The sequence below is a fragment of the Eschscholzia californica genome, unplaced genomic scaffold, assembly GCF_041429995.1.
Source record: "Eschscholzia californica isolate CP2 unplaced genomic scaffold, dmEscCali1.0.p SCAF_3, whole genome shotgun sequence".
Lineage (NCBI taxonomy): Eukaryota > Viridiplantae > Streptophyta > Magnoliopsida > Ranunculales > Papaveraceae > Eschscholzia > Eschscholzia californica.
Genome location: NW_028238420.1, coordinates 63,177,662 through 63,199,537, shown reverse-complemented (window position 1 = coordinate 63,199,537; position 21,876 = coordinate 63,177,662). Strand labels below are relative to the sequence as shown.

The window sequence follows — 21,876 nt, the reverse complement described above, 5'->3', positions numbered from 1 at the left end:
GAGATGGCAACGCGGAACGGTAGTTTTGGGAGAAGGAAAAAGAATTCAATGGACATGTGACTGTAACGGAGAAAGGGGGTCATCTGGATATTTTCGATAAAGTAGGAAGCTACGCGGGAAGCTCGTCATAAGGTAGAGGGTCATTTGGGAAACAACCCATTTATTTAATGGGTAACTAAATAAGAGTGGGCCATCACTTGTAACTTGTATATTCAACTTTGGAAGTTCTAAAGACACCTTCCTTATCTATTCACTTGCAACTTTGTTCTTCACAGCAGATTGCACTGTATCCCAAAAGTTTTGCATTCTTTCGAAATCGAAGATGTTGTTGGTTCAAGTCTTGACGATGTTGTTACTCTCAAGGTCATAGTCTGTCTAAGGTTGTTGTGAATGTTTAGTTAGGGTTGCGATGGTCTTTAGTACAGTTATGCCCTTTCCATATTTTCTGTGACCGTTATGTCCATATTCTATTATACGATGTATCCGAACCATTGAAGAAGATTTAGAGGTTCAATTAACAACTTCTCCCACAATCTTTTGGGCAGTTCTAAAGAAGGGCACCAATAGCAATAATATGGGTGCCCCAATTTTTTCCTTGTGAATGGAAATCCAAGGAAAACTGAATTTTGTAGGCTAACCTCGAATCTTAATATTGAGGCAGACCATTAAGAAAAAGTGGATGGTAAGTTCTCTTATCTTTTTCATGTCACTACCATAATGCCATAAAGGAAATGAGAAGGAACTGTAATAAGAAATTGGCAGACTAAATAGAAAATTGGGGGATTGATCTAATCTCATTCTGTCAATTTAGCTATAAGGCCTATCTAGTTATAGAAAAGCCGTGTCAAGTTGAAATACCCACCTTCATGGAAAGAGTTTGATACCAACCTTTCACAAACAAGATTTAATGGTCCCTTCCATGGCTTTTAATGTCATTTTTGTCATTCAATTAGGACGGAAAAAAGAAGGAAATTGTCCTTGAATTACATTTTGTGAAAAAATAATATATAATGAAGTCAATGCAAATACTAAATCATCTTATTAGACTAAAGTGATTAATACACATTTGTCTGTAATAAAAGCAACGATTCTGCTCTGCTTATATCTTCTGACTCAAGCTCGTCTCTTACACATGGCAAGCAGTCGTCTCGAATATGCCAAGATATGTAATAACTATATTAGTTCGGAAAATACTCCTAGTGAATAATGCTTAAAGATTAACCATTGACAATTAATGGTTGTATTTTTTGGAGTGAACTCCAGGCAATAATGAAGCGCATGAGTACAAATTAACGATTGGAATGAAAAACAATTCTGAATCCGCTTTATCTACGAACAAGAAAGCTATAAATAAATGCAACTATGAATCTCAGTGAGATTTCGATCCTGGCTCAGGATGGACGTCGGTGGCAGGCTTAACACATGAAGTCAGACGAGAAGTGGGTTACCAATAACGGACGGGCGAATAGTCTTAAGAACCTGTCCTTGGGAGAGGAACAACAACTAAAAACGGCTCCTACTACTCCGTAAACTGAGGAGCAAAAGGAGCAAAGGAGGAATCGGCTACAATCTCATATCAAACTATAAAAGTATAACTAAATTAATTAATTGGGTTTTGATGAAGAAGCCAAGAGAAGTTTGTGCCTTGTGAGAGGGACTTGAGGTATCACTTTATTTGCAAGTATTAACCCAAGTTATGTCCTCACATAAAAGAAAAAAGCTTTCCCTTTGAAGAAACTAAAGCCATCAAAGCTAGTTGATAGTTAGAAGCAAAGAAAACTATAGAGAGAAAGTAAAAGAAAAAGATGCTTTACTTTCATTTTGTTATAATTTTCAAACTTTCAAGTCCAAATGAAAAAGACTTAAAAACAAAGACTTGATCGAACAAATTCAACAATGAAAAAGACTTGCAAAAAACAACAACTTCAAGTACATGGAAATTACTCAAGTTGATCTAATTAATTTACCAAAATTCACGGGAACGTGTTCCAATTGAATTCAATTACTTGAATATGACATTAAGATTGTGAAATCTAATTCCCTGTGGATAAATTTATTCACATTTATATTGCATAAGATTGTCATGCACTTATGAAATGAGTAACTACATTTTTAGTAAAAGAAGAGAAAAGAGAGGGTTAGCCGACCATGTCCATCTCATTGAAATAAGACTATTAGGAATGACCAACCCTCGTTCACCCTCGTTCGCCCTCATTCTTAATAGAAATAACCGTACTGAATCTGTAAATGATATGATGAATCGATAGAATCATATTCAAATCAAATGAACATCTTGATCTATTAGTATAAGAATGTGATTTGGTACTTATAGTTATGTGAGTTAAGCATATGTTAGAACTAATTAGATGAAGCAATTCGTCTCAACTCGTGCCCGAATTATTTTCTGAACGGAATTGGAGATGAAATAGTACATGTCATTGTCATTCTTAGCTATAGAGGGACCCCTCTACTAATTCTTTAGCAGCACTTGATCTTCCTATCCCCACTAATTTATTTGTTGCCCACTAAATACGACTAAACTTTTGAAGAAAATGAATGAGTTTGAGCGATAAACGACACGGTTTTTGCGGATTTTGGTGGAATTAATGTATGATTGTTTTTTAAAGATGTATAGTGCTTGAGGCTAAAAGTACTGAGTCTGGTTGGATGCTTAGGAAGAAAAAGTAAAACAAAACAGAAAAATTTAAACTTAATGCACAAACACATTTATTTATTTTTCTAATTGAGTCATTTTCTACTTGTTCTTCTTCTCATTCTTTTTCTTTCTATTGTTAATTTAAAAGACTCCGATAAAATTATTTTATTAATAAATTTCAATTAGATGATTATGTGACATGTGTTGTACCACTATTGGAGAATATGTGTTAGTGATTGGGAGGGTTATTTTATTAATTAATTGCGTGCTAAAATCTTTTGTAATTGGATACTCGGTGGCTTTTGTCGTTTCGAAATTAGTGATTTTCTTTTTTAAATTAATTAATTTTGTATATTTAAATCAATTTCATCCTTCAAAGTTCCAAAGTATGTCGAGTTGGATGATGTGTGCACATGCAAGTGTTTCATTTTTATTTATTTTTGGCTTGCTTTATTTTCCTAAAGTAAAATATACTTTAATAATTTTTAAACCAAGTATAAAGAAGCTAAAAAAGCAAATAACAAGAAAATTCGAGTAAACAAATAAAAAAAATAAATATATTATTAGATGTAAAGAAAATAAGACAAGGTATTAGGGGTAATTTCTATATAGGTCAAAATAGTATAGAAAATAAGATTTCTTTACTATATACGTATCATAACAAAATAACATATACTAACATTTCTTTACTATGTTCCAACAAAAAAAAAATTGATTTCTTGACTATAGTTGACCTTATTATAAAGTCTTTTGACCCTAATTTGTATTATTCTTTTAAATAGGACTGCAAGTGAGTACGAAAATGTAATTTAGATCTAACGAGGATTCGCTGAAATCTAACAGCCAAATAAAAGAATATGAATACAACAGTAAGTAACCTTTAACAATACATTAAATGAAAACATTCTCTTAATCTTCAAGATTAGAAATAATCAAAGAAGAGAAGGTAAGTAGAACATGAGAATATTAAATAGAAAACACAAACAAATGTCAACAAAAGAATATAGAAAAACAAACAATGCTATGTAGCCCAAAAACCATATCGACATGTGACCCAAGTTCTGACGTGGCATACTCATTTTCGACTCATAGCCTACCACGTAAACGTTCAAACCATATCCACACATGATTTGCAGAGAAAATATAATATTTTTTACTAAAAAAATATTGTTTTACGAATTTGGTAGAAGAATTCCACTTGGACTTCATAGTTACAAAAGAAAATATGTGGAGTGTAAACAAAGTGTACGAATGAATGACTAGGGTATTCTAGGTCAGTAATGGGGAGAAGGGGGTGTGAGGAAAAACTTGAGAAAGTGGATAAACCACCCACCATAAAGGGGCAAGAACAGATAACGGAGAGACGTGAAAAGAACGGCTTCCTTTTACTTTTGTCTGTTTTTTTTTTCGTCAAACTCCGTTTTCAAGTTAACACGTGCGAATCACGTCCGATACAAACTCCAAGAAGAAACACCCAAACTCACACCGTTATCCTGTACTTGCTGAAGTTACGTAACTAACTTAGCCCCGCCGTTTTCTACTTCCACATTATTAGTCACATCATCTTGTTTATCCAACGGCTGATAATAACAACATCTCTCTGTACGGAGTTCCAAGATATATGATGATATTACCTGCCGTTGGATTCTATATTCGGGTACAGTTTGGTATGATCGACCATATGGGAGTTCGTACATTTTGGTGGTCTCTTAGCCGCTTTGTTGGGTCCCACTTATTCCCTTTTTTAAAAGATAAATAAAATATTAATTAAAATAAAATAAAAAGAAAAAGAAAAACGAATAAATAAATAAAAGATTATAGAGAGAGAGAGAAAAGGTCAAAGCGGCCCAGATAGCCCCAAAGCCCAACACAGCAGATAGTGATTTCTAGTGAGAGAAAGTAGAGAGAGAGAGTGGACGACGGACGAAAACGAAGAGGAAGTAGTAGAAGAAGATGAACACCATAAAAAGTTGATAAATTCCCAAATCTACTTATCTTTCTTCTTCTTCTTCTAATCCAAATCCGTAAGTTCACAAACCTTTCTCTTTTTCTCTCTCTGTCTCTTTTCAATTTCGATTTCAAATTCATTTGGTGTTTATCTAACTATGATTAGAACAAAATTTTACTAGTAGATATACCAAATAAATTTACAACCTTTTTTTCCTTTTATAACTGATAGATATGAAACGGATCTTCATCTTCTCTTTATAGATAAACAAAGAAACGTATTTAGTAGTTTTGATCTTATTCCTTTTTTTCAGTTTTCTCTCTACTCTCACATCGAATGATTTCTTCCTTCATTTCACCCTAATTTCCTGTAATTCGACAACGAAATTGATCTTAATTTCTGGGTTTTTGATTTTGACCTAAATTGTTTCTGGGTTTCTTAATGTTGATGAATTCGATGAGTTCTTAAGAAAGATTGTTTCCGCCAGCAGGTTCCGTTTCTCTCTTTCTCTCTCTCTAGCTCCCTTGATTTCGATCGATGGTTCTTTGATCCAGATCGGAAGCTAATCAAATCTTATGTTTTAGCCCTAGATTCTATTTTTAGTGTTTTGTTTGCTTTTGTTGTCTCAATTAAGTGTAGTTAGGGCTTATTCAGACAACTTCTGCTCCGAAAGATGGTATTTTTACTCTAAAAATGGTGGTTTTGGGCTAGTAAGAGAACTAATAGAGTACCAGAGCTTCTGTTTCTTGATTGTTTAGCTCTGGCTGTCTTTTGGTGAGGAAGAAGAATCCAAATTTTCATTTGTAATTATTCATTGGCTTTCGAATTTGGAAGATATGTTGGAAGGACAGTCTTGTTTAGTTTCAAGGGTTTTGTCAAACTCATCTGATCAAGAAACTAAGTGGGTTTACATGAAATATCTGATTGAGGTTTCTAACGGTAAGCGTCGGTTAGAAGATGAAGGAGAAGAAGTTGGAAGAAGCAAGTTATCCAAGCTATTGATCGAGAAATTGGGAGATGAGACTACTAGAACATTGAATGATTTTTACATATCTCCTACTGATCACCATGGTCATAGTAAGAATGCTAATAATGGTGGAGATCAATCTGATTTGAATTCCCTAATCCAGCCGCTTGGTCGAGATATCTCGATCAACTGCCTCCTCCGTTGTTCTAGGTCTGATTATAACTCACTTGCATCCATAAACTCAAGCTTTCGCAATTTAATTCGTGAAGGGGAACTCTATAAGCTCAGGCAGAAAATGGGTATGATTGAGCATTGGGTTTTCTTCTCTTGCCATCTTCTTGAGTGGGAGGCTTTTGACCCTAACCATCGCCGGTGGATGCATTTACCCAAAATGCCCTCCAATGAATGCTTCATGTGCTCTGATAAGGAGTCTTGTGCTGTGGGAACTGAACTTCTTGTATTAGGGAAAGAAATAACATCTCATATTATATGGAAGTTCAGTATATTGACAAATTCTTGGAGCTCTGGCATGAGGATGAATTCACCTAGATGCTTGTTTGGGTCGGCTAGCCTTGGAAATATTGCAATTCTAGCTGGCGGTTGTGATTCACAGGGAAGAGTTTTGAGTTCAGCTGAGCTTTATAACTCGGAAACTGGAACTTGGGTTACTCTACCACGCATGAATAAACCGAGGAAAATGTGTTCTGGGGTATTCATGGATGGGAAGTTTTATGTTATTGGGGGAATAAATTCGGAATTGCTTAGTTGCGGGGAGGAGTATAATTTGGAGACGAGAACTTGGCGTGAAATTCCTAATATGTTTCCAGGCCGGAATGGACCAACTGGAGCTCCTCCTTTGGTTGCAGTTGCTAACAATGAATTATTTGCTGCTGATTATGCCGAGAAGGAGCTACGAAAGTATGACAAAGAAAGGAACTCGTGGAACACAATAGGAAGGTTGCCCGAGCGAGCGGTGTCAACGAATGGTTGGGGGCTGGCATTTAGAGCGTGTGGGGAACGTCTTATTGTTATTGGTGGACCTCGAGCTATGGGTGGAGGGATTATAGAGGTAAACTCTTGGGTCCCAACAGAAGGCCCACCAGAATGGAACCTACTCGCTAGCAAGCATTCGGGGAGCTTCGTCTACAACTGCGCTGTGATGGGGTGCTGACGTGTCTCGATTCAGTAGAAGGAACATACAAGAATGATTCAAAGAGGGCAGAGATCCTCCTATTGGGTAATTCTTACCTTCTTAGTAGTTTGTTCGAAGGAGGCTTGGCGTTTCTTTGTCGTCTTTATTTTTTTCTCGTTCTATTTTATTTTGTCATTGAATTTGCATCTTCTCCTTCATTTGTTAACATGGAAGCTTTCGAAGGTTGGCATCGTGTAGTATAGTGAATTTAGTTTTAATAAATTTGAACATTGGTAGGATGTCAAGGATATTGGAAGCTTTCTAGGCATCATAAGAAAAAGGTGGTATAGATTTCATGTTCCTTAATGTGCTTGGCTCAGTTATCACAAAGAGTAAATAGGTTCTGGGAGGTTCTCTTCTCGAAACTATAGTATTTCTGTAATGCTTATGTTACATTGGTATGATATTTCTTTCTGTTTCTATCAGTTACATTTCAATGCAAAACTTTGATAACCATCTGTGTCTCACTCTATCTATTACACCGATATGGATGTTATCATTATTTGGTGTTGTTCTAATCTTAGTTACCATCTTACTGATAGTTTCTTTTCACAATATATCTATAAGCCGCCATGTCTTAGGTCAGTTTTTTTCTAGTGCTACTTTGACACCTTGGTTCGACATATAATCCTCTCTTGACAAAGACAAAAATCGAAAGGGTCATACCTAAACAGTTACGATAGGCATTCCTAACCGAATAACTCGGCAATAAGGTTGGCCTCCTTGATCCCAATCGGAAACCTCTATTGGTTTTATGTTTGAAACTTCGAATTGTTGGTAATTATTAGAGCATGTGTCCTATAGAATAAAAATAGTTTGATTAGGAGTTAGTGACATTTTGTATCTGAGTAACGTAGATCTTAGTCGTCTTCCAAAAAAAAAATAGTATCTATATATATGTGGTGCATATTGATATACATGAGTATATATGTAGGAGTTAGTGACATTTTGTATCTGAGTAACGTGGGTTCGATCAATAGAGATCAAGGCCGATCTCAAGCCAATTCTTGCCCCAACTGCTTAGGATAGTACATGCATTTACTCGTGTTTTGGCTTAACCACACAAAAGATGGCAACTTGGAAACATCTTAAGAAGTTGTCTTCGTATCCTCGGAGTTTCTTATTAGTCTGCAGTTTTGTTGAACTTACTAACTCAGATTTAGCACTCCCATCTTAACCAGTTTACATGCTATGGTAGTTTCAGACATGGTATTTGTCAAGAGTTTAAAAATTTTGGTTAGCTTTCGACATTTTAAAGGTTCTTGCTGGACCGGAATCCTTATATTTTACAGAAGATCTGGATGATCTTTTGATTTGTATTGTGAAATTTGGTGAGACACTCATATGAGGCTTTAAAGTTACATAAATGAGTGGAGCTACAGTTGATAGGAGATATTCAGGTGCATGCTTCTCTTTCTGTGCGTGTGTGTGTGTGTGCAATTGTGCAAACCCCATTTTGAAACAGAGGAACAAGATGAAGGTGAACGGCGGGTGGCAGGTTCCTTTCTGCCCCGGGCATGTTTCTGTCTCTGATTGATTTCTCTCCCACTGATTCTCTCCCTATCTCTTGGTCTCGCTTTCGCTCTTTCTCTCTCAATCTCACTCACCCCCTGTCTCGCATCTCTCTGTAAGTTTTTTTCCTCTCTAACTCTCTCACTCGCCCACTCTGTCTCACTCACTTGATCTCTCTCCCTCCCTGGACTCTATGGTGGTCGGCAATGAGGAATCCCTCAGCCAACGGCCGTTTGCATTCTCTCTTCTTTTTGCATTCTCTCTTCTATGGTGTGAGTTCTAAAATATGACTTGGTGTAGTGGACCAAGTCAAGAACGTGGTATGGGGGTTCCAGAAACTGGTAGTGCCTATAAAATTTATCCGCTACTCATGTTTGTTACGGTAAAATTTGTACACTCGTACTATTTTTGTTATATGCACGCATCTGCTTTGACTTGGACAAAAACTTTGCAGTGTGTGCACGTAATAGAAGAGGTGTGCATTTTTTTTTCTTTTGGAAATGGACTACAAAAAGAGTCATCATTACAAGATATTGATACATCAAGATTCATGAATTAAATGAGCTCTATAATTGTCTGATTCGAGTACTAAATGTGTATATATATATATGCTCTTAAAGACTGTTATGACGAGCCTAAACCCAATTAATCGGGTTATAGCCAAAACTATACTTCAGGTGATTGTCTCTTTGAAGGATCTAACGAAAGGGGCGTCTTCAGTAAGGTTGATGAATAAGAGGAGGCAAAATAACTTGGAGATCTACAAAATAAAGCAACACATCTCTAGATTAAAAAACCAATTAAAAAAAGTGAAACCACCTCAGATTGAATTTTGCCATGATTAATCAAGTCCAATCAGCCCCAAAGAATAAATAAAATTAGAAGCATGAACATCTAAACCTTCACCAACAGACATAGACTATAGAAAAAAGTCCTTACAACTAAACAAAAAGTGTTTGGGACAGACAAAACCACGAGGATAAGCGAATATGAAGGACGCATTGGTTGTGAACCAGAATATATCACTAAAGATATAGCACATGTTCATTCACATTATTAACATCTAATAATCAATTAATAATTGCCCTCTCGATCTTCACTTATTTAATCGAATGAGTAGTTTGCATTTTAAACTCTTTTTTTCCTCTTTTGACGATTTATGCTTGGGTTAAAGCCAAAGTAATCATCGATTTAAATTGTTAGTTTAGTATTTAATCGTGTAAATTAAGAAAAGATCGGATCGGGACTTAGCTCTTTGTTTGTTGTTGTTGTTGTTATAATCTAATAATAGTATATTAATTGGGGTATCTCTAGGCGTTTTCGGTTTTATTATTGTTCAATTTTTAAAATTTCAAATTGTACTTTGTTTTGCTATTCTATGGAGTCGGTTTAGACTCAATAACAAAACTTATAATATTGTTTTAAGAATTAAGGTACTCCTTAGTTTATTTGCAAAAAGGAAATATCTCCCCTCTCGGAACTAGATTAATAATAAATTCATTGTGCAGTTGGATCTCGATTGAATTTCCATTAGTTTATAGTACATGTTCATGAATTATTAAAATACAAATAAACTACTTTAAAATAGAAACCACTTTAAATTTCGTCGAGTACTTAATAACTTATCATGAATTATTCTTGTTGGTTAAGTATAATATCAATACATTACATAGAAACTCAGATGAGTCGTTCATCTCAATTGTTTAAGCTTGGAACTATTAGTCGGTTCAATTTCATTCAGTCTAAAGTATCTAAGCTGACACCAACTAAATTAAATTGTTGCCAACAACCCTTGGCTCAAGTGGTAAGAGGTAAGTCTTCCAACTTAGAGGTCAAGGGTTCGAGGCACACGCTTACCAATTCATAAAAAAACTAAATTAAATTGTTTTGGCTTAGTTTATCTCAACCACCAAACCAATTTTAACATATTTAGTATTTACTCCCAATGTTTTACACATCATCATGTACAAAGATAGGCGAGAAAAAACACATGTTAGGAAAACCTAAAGAAAAATGGTTCATATAAAAAGAAATACCATATTAAACAAAGATAGGCGAGAAAAGATATGCTTAGTGAAGTAATTGAATAGATAAACTAACTTCTACCACCCATTTCCAACAAAAACTTCTACCACCCATTTTAAACAAAAACAAAAAAACTTGTACCACCTCATCATATGAGAAGTTCACCAAGTATCTTTGGTCTAAAAAGTGGTATTTTTAATGGAATTGCATAATTCTAAAGTAGAAAAACAGATGAACTTCACACTCTTGACTTTGAAGATTAGCCATTGAGTTTTTGAATTTATTCCCTCTTTCTAGTAGTAAGTGGTTTCTTTTCTTTTCATAAATGCCCTGGTAAAAGCAATGGAACAAAGAGGAAAAAAGAAAGTTCTTTTTATTTTAAAGTTATTTGGAAATGACCTAATTCAAATCAATCCTATTCAAATGTCAATTTGGGATTAACCAATAACTATTCTAGTTAGTGCAGTTAAAGTTAGATTTGATATCATTAAATAATTTTCACCTATATGCAAATTGTTCATTTTTCATATTAACATCTCTATATTTCTGTCTTTCAAAATTAGTTTAAATCAAATTAGTAGTTGTTTAGAGAGAGATGGGGTCCATGGGACAGGTCAAAGGCATCAAGTCCAATGCCAGGTTGAAGTTTATTGGATTTGGATTTGGGTTTAATTTTGTTCAATTGGTAACTTTATAGACAAGGAATTATAAGAAAAAGAAGGCAAATCCTCTCTCTCTCTCTCTTGTTTCCCTCTCTGCCTCATATTCTAATGTGTTTGTGTCTGTCTCCTTATTTGCACCATCATCACCCAACATCATAGTATAATAAACACTTTATGAATAGATCTTCCTCTCTCTCTCTCTCTCCATTATTCTACATAGATTTATAGACATATATCATTCTTCCCCTAACTAGCCAGAGTACCAATTGTTTTTATTTATTCTTCTCATCAGCCTTAATAGAGATTTACCCTTTTTACTCCCTTTAAATTTGAACCCCCCAAATTGGAAACTGCATAATCTTTCTTTTCAAGCTTATTTTAAGCATCTCATCATCATCCATCCCATATTAACACCACCACCACCTTTAACTAGTCTACTTATATTCTTTTTAGTTTGTGTTTTTATGTGATGGACCATTATGTGTTTGTAGTATTACTGTTCTACTAGATTTGGGGAGGCGATATTATAAGCATATCAAATAGTAGGATGTCCATGGCATTGCTATTTCGTATTTAAATTGCACTGAGTTTTTCCATATACATGGAATTTTATTGACTAATATCGAATTAACTTTTACTGTTCTTAATTGGATTGAAAACCACCTGCCTAATTTCATATGAAAACTAATAGAAAAAAGTGAAAAACACAAGGTATTTAAAATGAAAAAAAAGGTTTTCCATTGGAATTTTTCTTTACAATGACAAATTTGGTAAGATATGGTTGGGAGGGAGAGGGATAATTTCTTTGATGCTCCATAATAAAATACGTGAATGACTTGACAGATTGAGAAGACAAAGACCCGACGATCAATAAAAATTCAAGATAATTGAAGATCTAAAAAATTTCATTTCATTTATTCATAATATTTCTTGTAATAATCTAATACAATTTATTATTAGATGTATTTATTTAATCACATAGGTTAGATGGGAAAGGTTTTTTTTTTTAACCAAGCGAAACCATATTTCATGGATGATAATTTTTATTCTTTGCGAATACATGGATGATAATTTTTTTTTAAACCAAGCGAAACCATAGAACTTTCAAATGTGAAGTGCCTCGTGAAGGAAAAGATATTGACCAGACACAGACTCAAACAAAAGACTCTAAAGGTCGACAAAAGATCCTGAAGATCGAGAATGAAAAAACCCTAAAGGTCGACAAAATATATAAAATTAATACTAAAATTGCTCCAACCGAGAGAACCACCGCCGCCGATAAATGTAAATCGCAAGGCCAACCACCACTATCACTGCCGAACAAGTCTTTGAGTCCTTCTGTTTAGACTTGTTACTTGATAGATCCAAAGATTCAAGAAGGTTCAATCACTCAGATGTTGTTGTTTCAATTCCTGTTGAACCCTAAAAATTTCAAATCTCTCTTATTTTCTTTCTCTCTCACTCCATCAATCTGTTACTAAATCTTTCGAATCCTATACCAAATTGAAAGAATCGATATGTGGTGAGTCCATAAAATAATCCCTATAAACTATTTACTCATGGAAAACAAACTACAAAAGGAAACATAAAAGGGCTCCGGCGAAAGGAGGACCCTTCTGGGGGATAGGAAAGTTATTGGGAAAGTAAGAAACCAAAAGTTACTCTATAAATATGAGTAGTTTATTCATTTAATTATGTCTGATTGATGTAACGAATCAACTTATGATTGTGGTGACTATTAATAAATCTCTTATTTGTTTCTTTGTAGATGTAGATTGTGATTTTCCGATCAAACCATGTTAAATTATCGTATTGACTATTTTAATTTATCTCTCCGACAATCACATAATCGTGAATTTAACACTCCATTACTTCAATACATCTCCTATTTGTATGAAAGACATACTACTAGCGAGAAAACACATAAACACTAGTGGGCTACTTTGATGTGTTGTAACCAAATGAACTAGTCTCTTTTAAAGAAATTCTTCATTTCACTCGTGCATGAGAGCGTGGAGGTAGGGCAAAAGGGTTGGTCTCAAGACTAAAGCCAACTGCCAACATGTGCTTGTGATAAAAGCTTTTGATAAATTGTACCTTGCACATGGCTGTAGGTAACATTTTCTCAATTAGGTTAACAGTTTTTGAAGTTTAACAAATAATCAAAGGGATGGGGCCTAAGCATTTTGTACTTGAAAAATTATTGAAGTACATATTCTATGCACTTGTATACATATAAAATTCTCTCTCTAAAGTATTAATTTTGTAGTCTATGAATTTTCCGTTGCCATTTTCTGGTGATGTTCCTAGCATTTGACCAATAATTAACATAGAAACAGTTCTCCACCGTCTTCTATATGGAGTAATTATTATTCAAGATTTCCACAAATTAAGGGCATATGTCAAGGCGTCAACTCTCTTTGAAACAATTTGATGCAAATTTATCTAACTAGGTATGAAATTATGGGTTACATTTGTTGAAATATGAGGTTATTGCCAAACGGATCCAATGTCTCCACTCGTTACAAGCTACTATATGATTTCTATTTAAATGGTAAAGCATTAATTGCAAACAAGATACATAATTAGCACAGGAAAACATCAAAGAGGTACAACTACTTGAACATGTAAGAAACACGGATCCACAGTTCGTGACATTTGAATATATAAAGACAAGTGGTTCAGGGTGAGCCTTTCTTTCCACTTAAATCAAGCAACCGATTGATTTAAAAAATATATTTGGCTTTTAAATAATCTTGTGCGACTCTGGATAAGAATTCTCAAAAATTCATCTTTCTTACATTGCAATTCTCCTGTGCTAAGAAGGGGTAGAGAGACATTATTGATCTCGATCGGGCTTACTAGAGGAACAACGATCTTCAAAAATAATTCTTTCGTTCATATCCGTATTTAGAGTTGGGTTCAAAATTAGCTAGTTTGTCGCATTCTTCTCGACATTTCACCAATTAACACCTAACAATGGAAGTACTTAAAATCGAATATATAAATTGTTCTATCAATATATACAAAGATAAATGGATTCTATTACGTGAAAAGATGTTTAGAATTTAGGTTGATCTAACCACTGTACCAAATATTAGTAGACTATATTAACAAAAAGAAATAGTCTCTCAGACAAACTATTATCTCGACTGAATCTTAATGAGAGTATACATCGACACAAAATTAGAGTGGAAGTAAACAATTTATCTCTTTTAAGTCGTTCAAAGGAAATAAGGCGGAACGGGGGAGTTGTTTGATAATTGTGTAGCAGATCTCTAGGTTTGTACACGAACCCTGACTGACCGGTGAAATACACGAGCCAGCAGGACCCATAAAGACGATAATACCCCTCAAAGAAAGAGGTGTTGCTTTCTCACACGCCTCGATATTATAAAATAAGTTAGGTGTGGCAGACTAGTAGTACATCCTATCAATCCGACTCAGATCCACCACACCCCAAATATCTGTTTTTTAACTCATTTTACCGTTTTATCCCTCTCTCTTTAAATAGTATCATATCTACTCACTTTAATCATCTTATTGAGATCTGTGTAGAAACGAACCGTTCAGATTTTAGATCGAATCAGAGAAAAAGAAAATGAGGGGGAGGAGTATTATAAAAAGGTGGAAAACTAATTTCTCACGAAAAGATGATTTGAGTTATCTCGATAAGTGTGAAAGAGAAAAAGATGAGAAAAATAGAGGAGAGAGAAAGAAAGAGATAAACCCCTGCACTTTAATACCGCACCTAGGAGATTGTTCCCTCCTCCACCTCTTAACCTGTCTTTTCTGTCTCTTTCTCTCTCTCTCTCTATACCATTCACTTTTTCTTTTCCACTCTCTCTCTCTCTTCAAACTTTTTGTTTAAAATAATAATTCTCTTGCTTGTTTTGACTAGTACGAGTACTTCTTACCTTTCATCCCTATATAAATATCCTCCCCTATCCCATTCTCTTTCCTCACATTCATCCTATTCTCTCTTTCTTTCCCTCGTGCTATTCCTCCTATTCATCTTTCTGTGTTTTTCTTCATCTTCATTTTCTCTCTCTAGAAATGGCAGAAACAACAACAACACTTAAACGTCTCAGGGAAGAAACCCAATTACTAGTTGATGATGAAGAAGAAGAAATAAAAAGACCCAGATCTTCTTCTTCTTCTTCTTCTTCTCCTTCTTATACCCAGATTCTCTCTCTTCTTGAATCAGAAGAAGAAGAACCCATTGAAGATTTATCTTCTATGATATCAACTCTTCAGAAAGAAATTTCTTCCTCTCCTCAACATAATGAATTTGAAGAACCTAACCTCAACTCTAACCTGTTACTACCCGAACCTAATAACTTAGTTTCTGATAGTGACCCGGATACTTCCATTAACCTTCTTGAAGAAACATCTTCTCTTTCATCATCTTCTACTGAAGAAGAAGAAGATAAAGAAAGGATTATGAGGCATCTTCTAGAAGCTTCTGATGATGAACTTGGAATTCCTGAAATTAGATATGATTTAGTAGAAGAAGAAATCTATGATGGAAGAAGAAATGGGTTTGATATGTTTGATGGGTTATGGGAGATTGAAGATGAAACTGCTAATTACTACACATTATTACAGTCTGAACTGTTCATGTGAGGGAAGAAGACCCTCTTTTCTGATATGCTAAAAGAGGGGCAAAAAGGAAAGAAATTGGAACTAGGGAGTAAAGAGAAAAATTAGTAGAAATGGAGGAGGTAGTAAGGATTTTACCTTTTTAAGGGGGTTTTCATATTTTATTGATACCCTTGAGAATGTATCCACTGTGGCTTTTGTAATTATGTCTGGCTCCTCGAAATTTTTAGTTTTAAAACAAGGCAACTTATTTCTAGTTAAATCCTGATGAAGTTTTAACCTTTCCTGTTAAGGAGCTGGTCTTTGTTTATTTCATATTCGATCCCCAAATTAACTTTTTTATTTTGGTAAAATATTTCATTACCTTATTAGGGTCGGGTCATAAGGTAGAAAAGATATGTGCCCTTCGTCAAAAATAAAATGATATAGACTCAAATATCTGTGACTGGAAATTAGAGACCTTGACTCCTAGATTGGAATAGGAAAAAAATACTAATATAATCAGCAATTAAATAAAACTATATACTCTACATAGTACATAGAAGTGTCATATTAAGTCATGGACAACCTTTCAAAAAAGAAAAAATCATGGACAACCTTTCAAAAAAAATAAAAAAAATCATGGATAACAATCCTAAAGACCAACTATAACAAGTTAAGTTTGAGTTATTTTCTGAAAGGGGCAAACATAAGTACCAGGCGCTGAGTTTGGAGCATGAATATGTTCATTTTTAAGTTTGGTGGCAAGAACTAACTTTATCATCCAAAAAATAATGTCTTCTAATAACCCTTAACGTCAATTGACTCTTGTACTAGTTTAAAACATGGACACTAAATTTTGGCCAGCATTTTGGGGAAAGCTAAATAGTTTCCGGGGTGTGAAATTTTAAAGGGAATATATAAAATTTTAGAAAAAATTTCCAGGGAAAAATTTTTAAGGGGAAATAAAAAAAACACTCCACCTCACCTCACTCTCTATCTGTCTTCTCCGACACGTTCGCCGGCCGGAAAAATTTTCCGGCCGGCGACCTTCAACGTAAAAAAAAATAAAAATAAAAAATTAATCTCTCTCTGTAATTTTTTTTTTTTAAATATCTATCTCCTCTCTCTCTAGATCTGGTTCACCAGATCTGGTCTGCGAACAGACCTAGATCTGGTGCATCAGATCTGGTTCACCAGATCTAGAGAGGGAGGAGAGATTTTTGTTTTTTTTAAAAAAAAAGTTTTTTTTTTTAGAGGGAGAGATAAAAAAAAAAAATTTATGTTTGAAGGTCGCCGGCGAAAATTTTCCGGCCGACGACCTTCGACAGAGAAGACGATGAGGTGGAGAGAGAGAGAGAGGTGAGGTGGAGAAGCTATTTTGCTTTCCCCCTAAATAAAATTGTCAAACAAATTTGACCAATTTTTGACCAAGTCTTCACACTCCGGAAACTATTTAGCTTTCCCCAAAGCGCTGACCAAAATTTTTAGATACAAATGCTCCTACCACAAATTTTGCAATCTTTTAGAAATATTCAAATTAAAAACAAAATAACTTATTTACATCCATTGACCATATTCACATAAATCTAGGCGCTCACATATGTTAATAAATCTCGTGTACGAACCTATATATCACAAAAAGTATGACCACAAAATCTAATTGTATGCATTCGTCCATTCATTCACACCAAAATTAATGTAAATTAATAAATCAATAAATACTCATTTGTTCATTGATATTAAATTATCTTAATGTAAAAAATAATCTCTATCAATATTCTGACTAACTTGGTGTTATTACAAAAGAATGTTGAATCTACAACGATAAATTGGAGAATAACGTTTTGTATCAGGATAATGCGAGTTTTGAGTGGTTTAAGATGAACCCTACCACTGTCTCTCTCTCCATCTTTTCATTGTTCCGACAAAACAAAGAAGGGTACCCTTATTCGTTACCCACATGAAGAGTTTTAAGATTTCAAGCGAAACTCTTCTCCTGTGTTGAAACAATTAGAAAAGAGAAACTGAGAGAGTTATGGATTAACATCGAGAGATTTAGGATTTCACATGAGCCTTTCCCTTCATCTGAGACGAAGGTGAGTTCAGACGAAGGAACTGAAATAGTGAGTGAGGGAAAAGGGGAGAAATAAAGAGAGGGGGAGAGAGAGGGAGAAAAAATGGCGTCAGTCAGAAGAGAAAAATGATGGGTATGCATAAATATAACTTATAGATGTAATTAAATTTTTATTTTTATTTTGAGTAGTTCTCACAAAAATTGCAATAATAGTGTTAAGACACTTACATTTGACAAATGAATGTTTGAGGCATAAAAAGTTAAATAAAACTAGTGTTCGGGGCGGCTCACTTTTTCGACTAACGGTTACTTGTTGTTTGATGCCGTTACTTTTTGGATGATAAAATTGGTCCATGCTCCCAAATTCAAAAAAAAATGACATCTTCATGCCCCAAACTCATCACTCGACACTTATATCTGCTCCTTTCACCAAATAACCCTAACAAATTTTATTGAGAAATTGCAATAAATAAAGTTTATTAGAAATAAAAAACTATATTTATTTATATTTAAGGTACACAAATTTTCTATGTTATGGTTTCCCACTTTCCATTGTTATGTTAATTCTCCCATGTAAATGTCTCTTATTGTCCATGTTATTTTATTCTTTTGAAGTTCTTATAGTACATGCGAGGTATTTTTGAAGGTGAAACGTGGGTATTAGGGTATAACTATCATGATATACATCAATAAGTTAGAATACGCTTACAAGTTGTCACTAAAGCTGTGAAAGTTCATGTTAGTTGGTAGAATAAAAGATACAAACTAAAATAAAGAACACGATAATTTACGTGGTTCGGTCGGAGGATCACGACCTACATCCACGGAGAAAGCCAGAACGGCTACATACTTTATTATCCACAATTGTGGTGATTCGTTACAATGATTGATTAACAATCGAATGCTTAAACTCCTAGAACCCATCTCTTATTTATAGGGTTTAGGGTTTCCTAGTTTCTCCTAACTAAACTAGGAAACAATATAATCTCTACTCAATATTACTATTAAATAGTTACAAGAGATATCCTAAATATATCTTCGATATCTTTCATATCTTCCAATATCTTGGACTCATCTTGATCGTCGGATCTCTTGATGTCGATCCGTCTCATCTTCATATATCTTGGACGGTTGATCTTGGATATCTTCGGATCTCGATTCATCTCGATCCTTATACTCTAACACTCCCCCTCAAGTTGGAATACGGAGCTTGTGAAGTTTCCAACTTGAAGATTGAACTTGGAAAAGATGAATGTTGCTCGCATATGATCGGATTCAAACCTGAACTTGAACTTGAACTTGAATTTTAACTTTTGTTTAATGTCAAACAATTACCAATGATGCTGAATTCTTTGTCTGCAACTTGAACTTGTAATCGCACATAAACTTGATATAATATTTTTGTCTTTCGTAAGCTTGAATCTCATTCTTTTCTTCTTTGCTTTCTTTCTTTCTCGAGCTTGAATAAAATTTGGTGAGAGGGAGGTCAGCTTCAAATTTATCAACAAACGAAGGAGGAAACGATACCATATGTAGTTGATGATGGAAGATAGTAACCGGCGGATCCATGAAGAGGATGATGAAGACATAGTGTCACAAAAAGAAGTGAGGTGACAGAAAGATAGCGTCTCGAAACCATGTGAAATTTCACACTCACGTGAGAGAAACCATGAGGGAGAGATTACAATCCACGAGTGATATCGCGAGGGAGAGAGATATAGCCGAGAGAGGGGGTTATGGGTGAGAGAGAGAGAGAGATGACATAGAGAGAGATTACACCATGTGAATTATCGATCTTGAATGATCGGGAGAGAGAGATAAGCTTGTCGGATTACAAACCGAGAGGAAGAGGGACGATTACTCATAAATTGAAAAGAAATCAGTGGTGGCTAATAAGGTGATGTCTGAATAGATGAAGGATTTCGATTGGTCGAAGTAAAGGTCGGGAAAGTCGATCGGCAAAAAAAGAAAGTTCTCAATCCAATTTCTGGTGAGCTAGAGAGACAAAGTTCGAAAAACCAAAATTCAATTGGTTTTGAAAAGAAAAAAACACAACACTCAATACATCAAACAAGAAGCGAGAGATTGAATACGAGGAATATCAAGATGAAGCAAAAATTATAGTAGTATATCCTACTAAATATGATTTTGAAGGTGGTGTAATTGATGAGATTAGAGAGCGACCATCAATGATGTGTGGAAATTTGCGACTCCTCATTAACAAATCCACGACAGTGATGATTGAACGATAAATACAACAAAAAAATTGTTGGAACTCGCGGAAGCTTGAATCCGGATGAAAGAAAACGATTCGGCAAAGACCGTTTTGAGAAGAGAGGGACAGTGGAATTTGTCCAACGATAAACATTAAGGAAGGGACGAGATATTCTGTGGTTTGTTGGAAACCGACTCGTTTAGTGGTTGAATCCGCTTAAAAGAATCATAAGATGATTGTTGGATGATGATGGATCACTCGTGTGAATGTGATCATCCAGAGATAATGATCTGAACTGGTTAGTCCTTAATTGATTCTCTATATCATGAATATAGAGGGTATGTTGTTGATATTAGAAAAAAACAGAAAAAAGATGAGTGTATGCCATTTTCTACTGAACTTGATAGCCTTGAGGATTAGAAAAACAAGGTTGATTTGTGGATGCCATCCAAACAAGGTTGAGTTGTGTGAATAACCCTGTTAAGATCCAACGAGTATCTCACGTGAAGAATTGTGAGAAAGAGAGATGATTGATTGAGCACGTCCCTGAGATCCAGGAACAAAAGACACAGTTGATATTGTTGACGGATGACCAAGCTTAATGTATTAGCTGGGATGGATGACCATTGAGAAGATCTTCTTTGCATCTAACGACAAATATGTTTTGCAAAAGTCGAAAAAAAAACAATAAGTGATTGAAAAGTGAAATCACAACGAAAGAAAATCATTGGGATAGCGGAAGTAAAAAAGTTGATGAAACAAGATTGTTAAACCCGCTCATGAGAATCACAAGATGAACTTGGAAAAAAGAATATCAACAAACTAATATATCGATTACTGAATCACAACGAAAATATCGTCGATAATATGGAAGCTAAAAAAAGTTGATGAAACAGGATTGATGAACCTGCTCAGGACAATTTAATCGATCCAAATAAAAAATCAAGAATTGCGGAAGTTTGAAAGTTATTGCGGAGGAGGTCTCTTCCATGGTCTTGATTAAGATAAGCATCACTTCTAACAGTGAAGAGATGGTTCGATTACCATCACATAAAGACATAGTCTGATTACTATGTACCGAAGAAAAAAAAAATCTTCATAAGTCATATTTGAGCAAAAAACAAATTGATTGATGGACTCACAAAGGGATCATGATTGATGAAAGGAGCATGAACACCACAAGCAGAAGGAAAAGAGAAAGCTTGAGTGATATTAAAAACAATACCCAATTGACTACTACTTTACAACCACATTACATAAGCTGGTGGCATCGGGAAAGATGACTGCCCATGAAAAGATCCAAGTGAATAATGAACTCGGTAAAGAGGTATAAACCTCTATAGATGTTCGTCTCGGATGAGGTCGAGAGAGATAGAGAGGGATGGACTCGGTGAAGCCGAGTGAGAGATTAATGAACTCGGTGAAGCCGAGTGATATGGTGATGAACTCGGTGAACCCGAGTGAGCGATGGAAAGATGTGAACTCGGGTTGGAACCGAGAGGGAGATCGAGATCGACTGAGAGAGATAAGTTGAAGAAGAATGGGTGGGTTGTTCAATACTTGAATGTGTATAAAGGATTGAATCTGACAAACAAATTCATCAACCATATCCCATGGCCATTGATTAGGTAATTTGCATATTCACAACTCCAAGTAAAACAACTTGAGACAGACTATAATAATTATCCCAAGGGTAATCAGCCGCAGTAGGTAGAGAGAGAAAGATTGGAAAAGAAGGAAGCAATACTATGTTGACAGAGTACCTTTCCTTACATGAAATAACATCTCATTCAGTATCTTCTGATCTATGAAAGGTCATGAGGACCAATAAGACGGATGGATAAGAAGAGAGAGAACTGTTGTGAAATTCTTTGAACTGAATATTGGAGAAGAAGATTTAGATTGAGTATGGAAGATGAAGGGAGATGAGACAAGATCGTCTAAACAACCCAATCCACCACAATCAATGATACTCTTGAATATAATTTCTTCTTGAAAATCCAAAAGAAAATGAGCCAAAAAACACTAGAGTGGAAAGATA

General features: G+C 34.9%; 2 protein-coding genes across 2 annotated transcripts; both read left to right on the top strand.

Moving 5' to 3' along the window:
- Positions 1-4,467: 4,467 nt before the first annotated feature.
- Positions 4,468-7,219, top strand: LOC147553124 (F-box/kelch-repeat protein SKIP11-like). Its single transcript, XM_086670481.1, has one exon. The coding sequence runs from the start codon at positions 5,441-5,443 to the stop codon at positions 6,740-6,742; it is 1,302 nt and encodes a 433-aa protein (XP_086526607.1). The 5' UTR covers positions 4,468-5,440; the 3' UTR covers positions 6,743-7,219.
- A 7,638-nt stretch (positions 7,220-14,857) lies between these two features.
- Positions 14,858-15,826, top strand: LOC147553123 (uncharacterized). The gene has a single exon (XM_086670480.1). It carries the CDS (start codon positions 15,019-15,021, stop codon positions 15,586-15,588), a length of 570 nt encoding a protein of 189 aa, XP_086526606.1. The 5' UTR covers positions 14,858-15,018; the 3' UTR covers positions 15,589-15,826.
- The last annotated feature ends 6,050 nt before the right edge of the window (positions 15,827-21,876 follow it).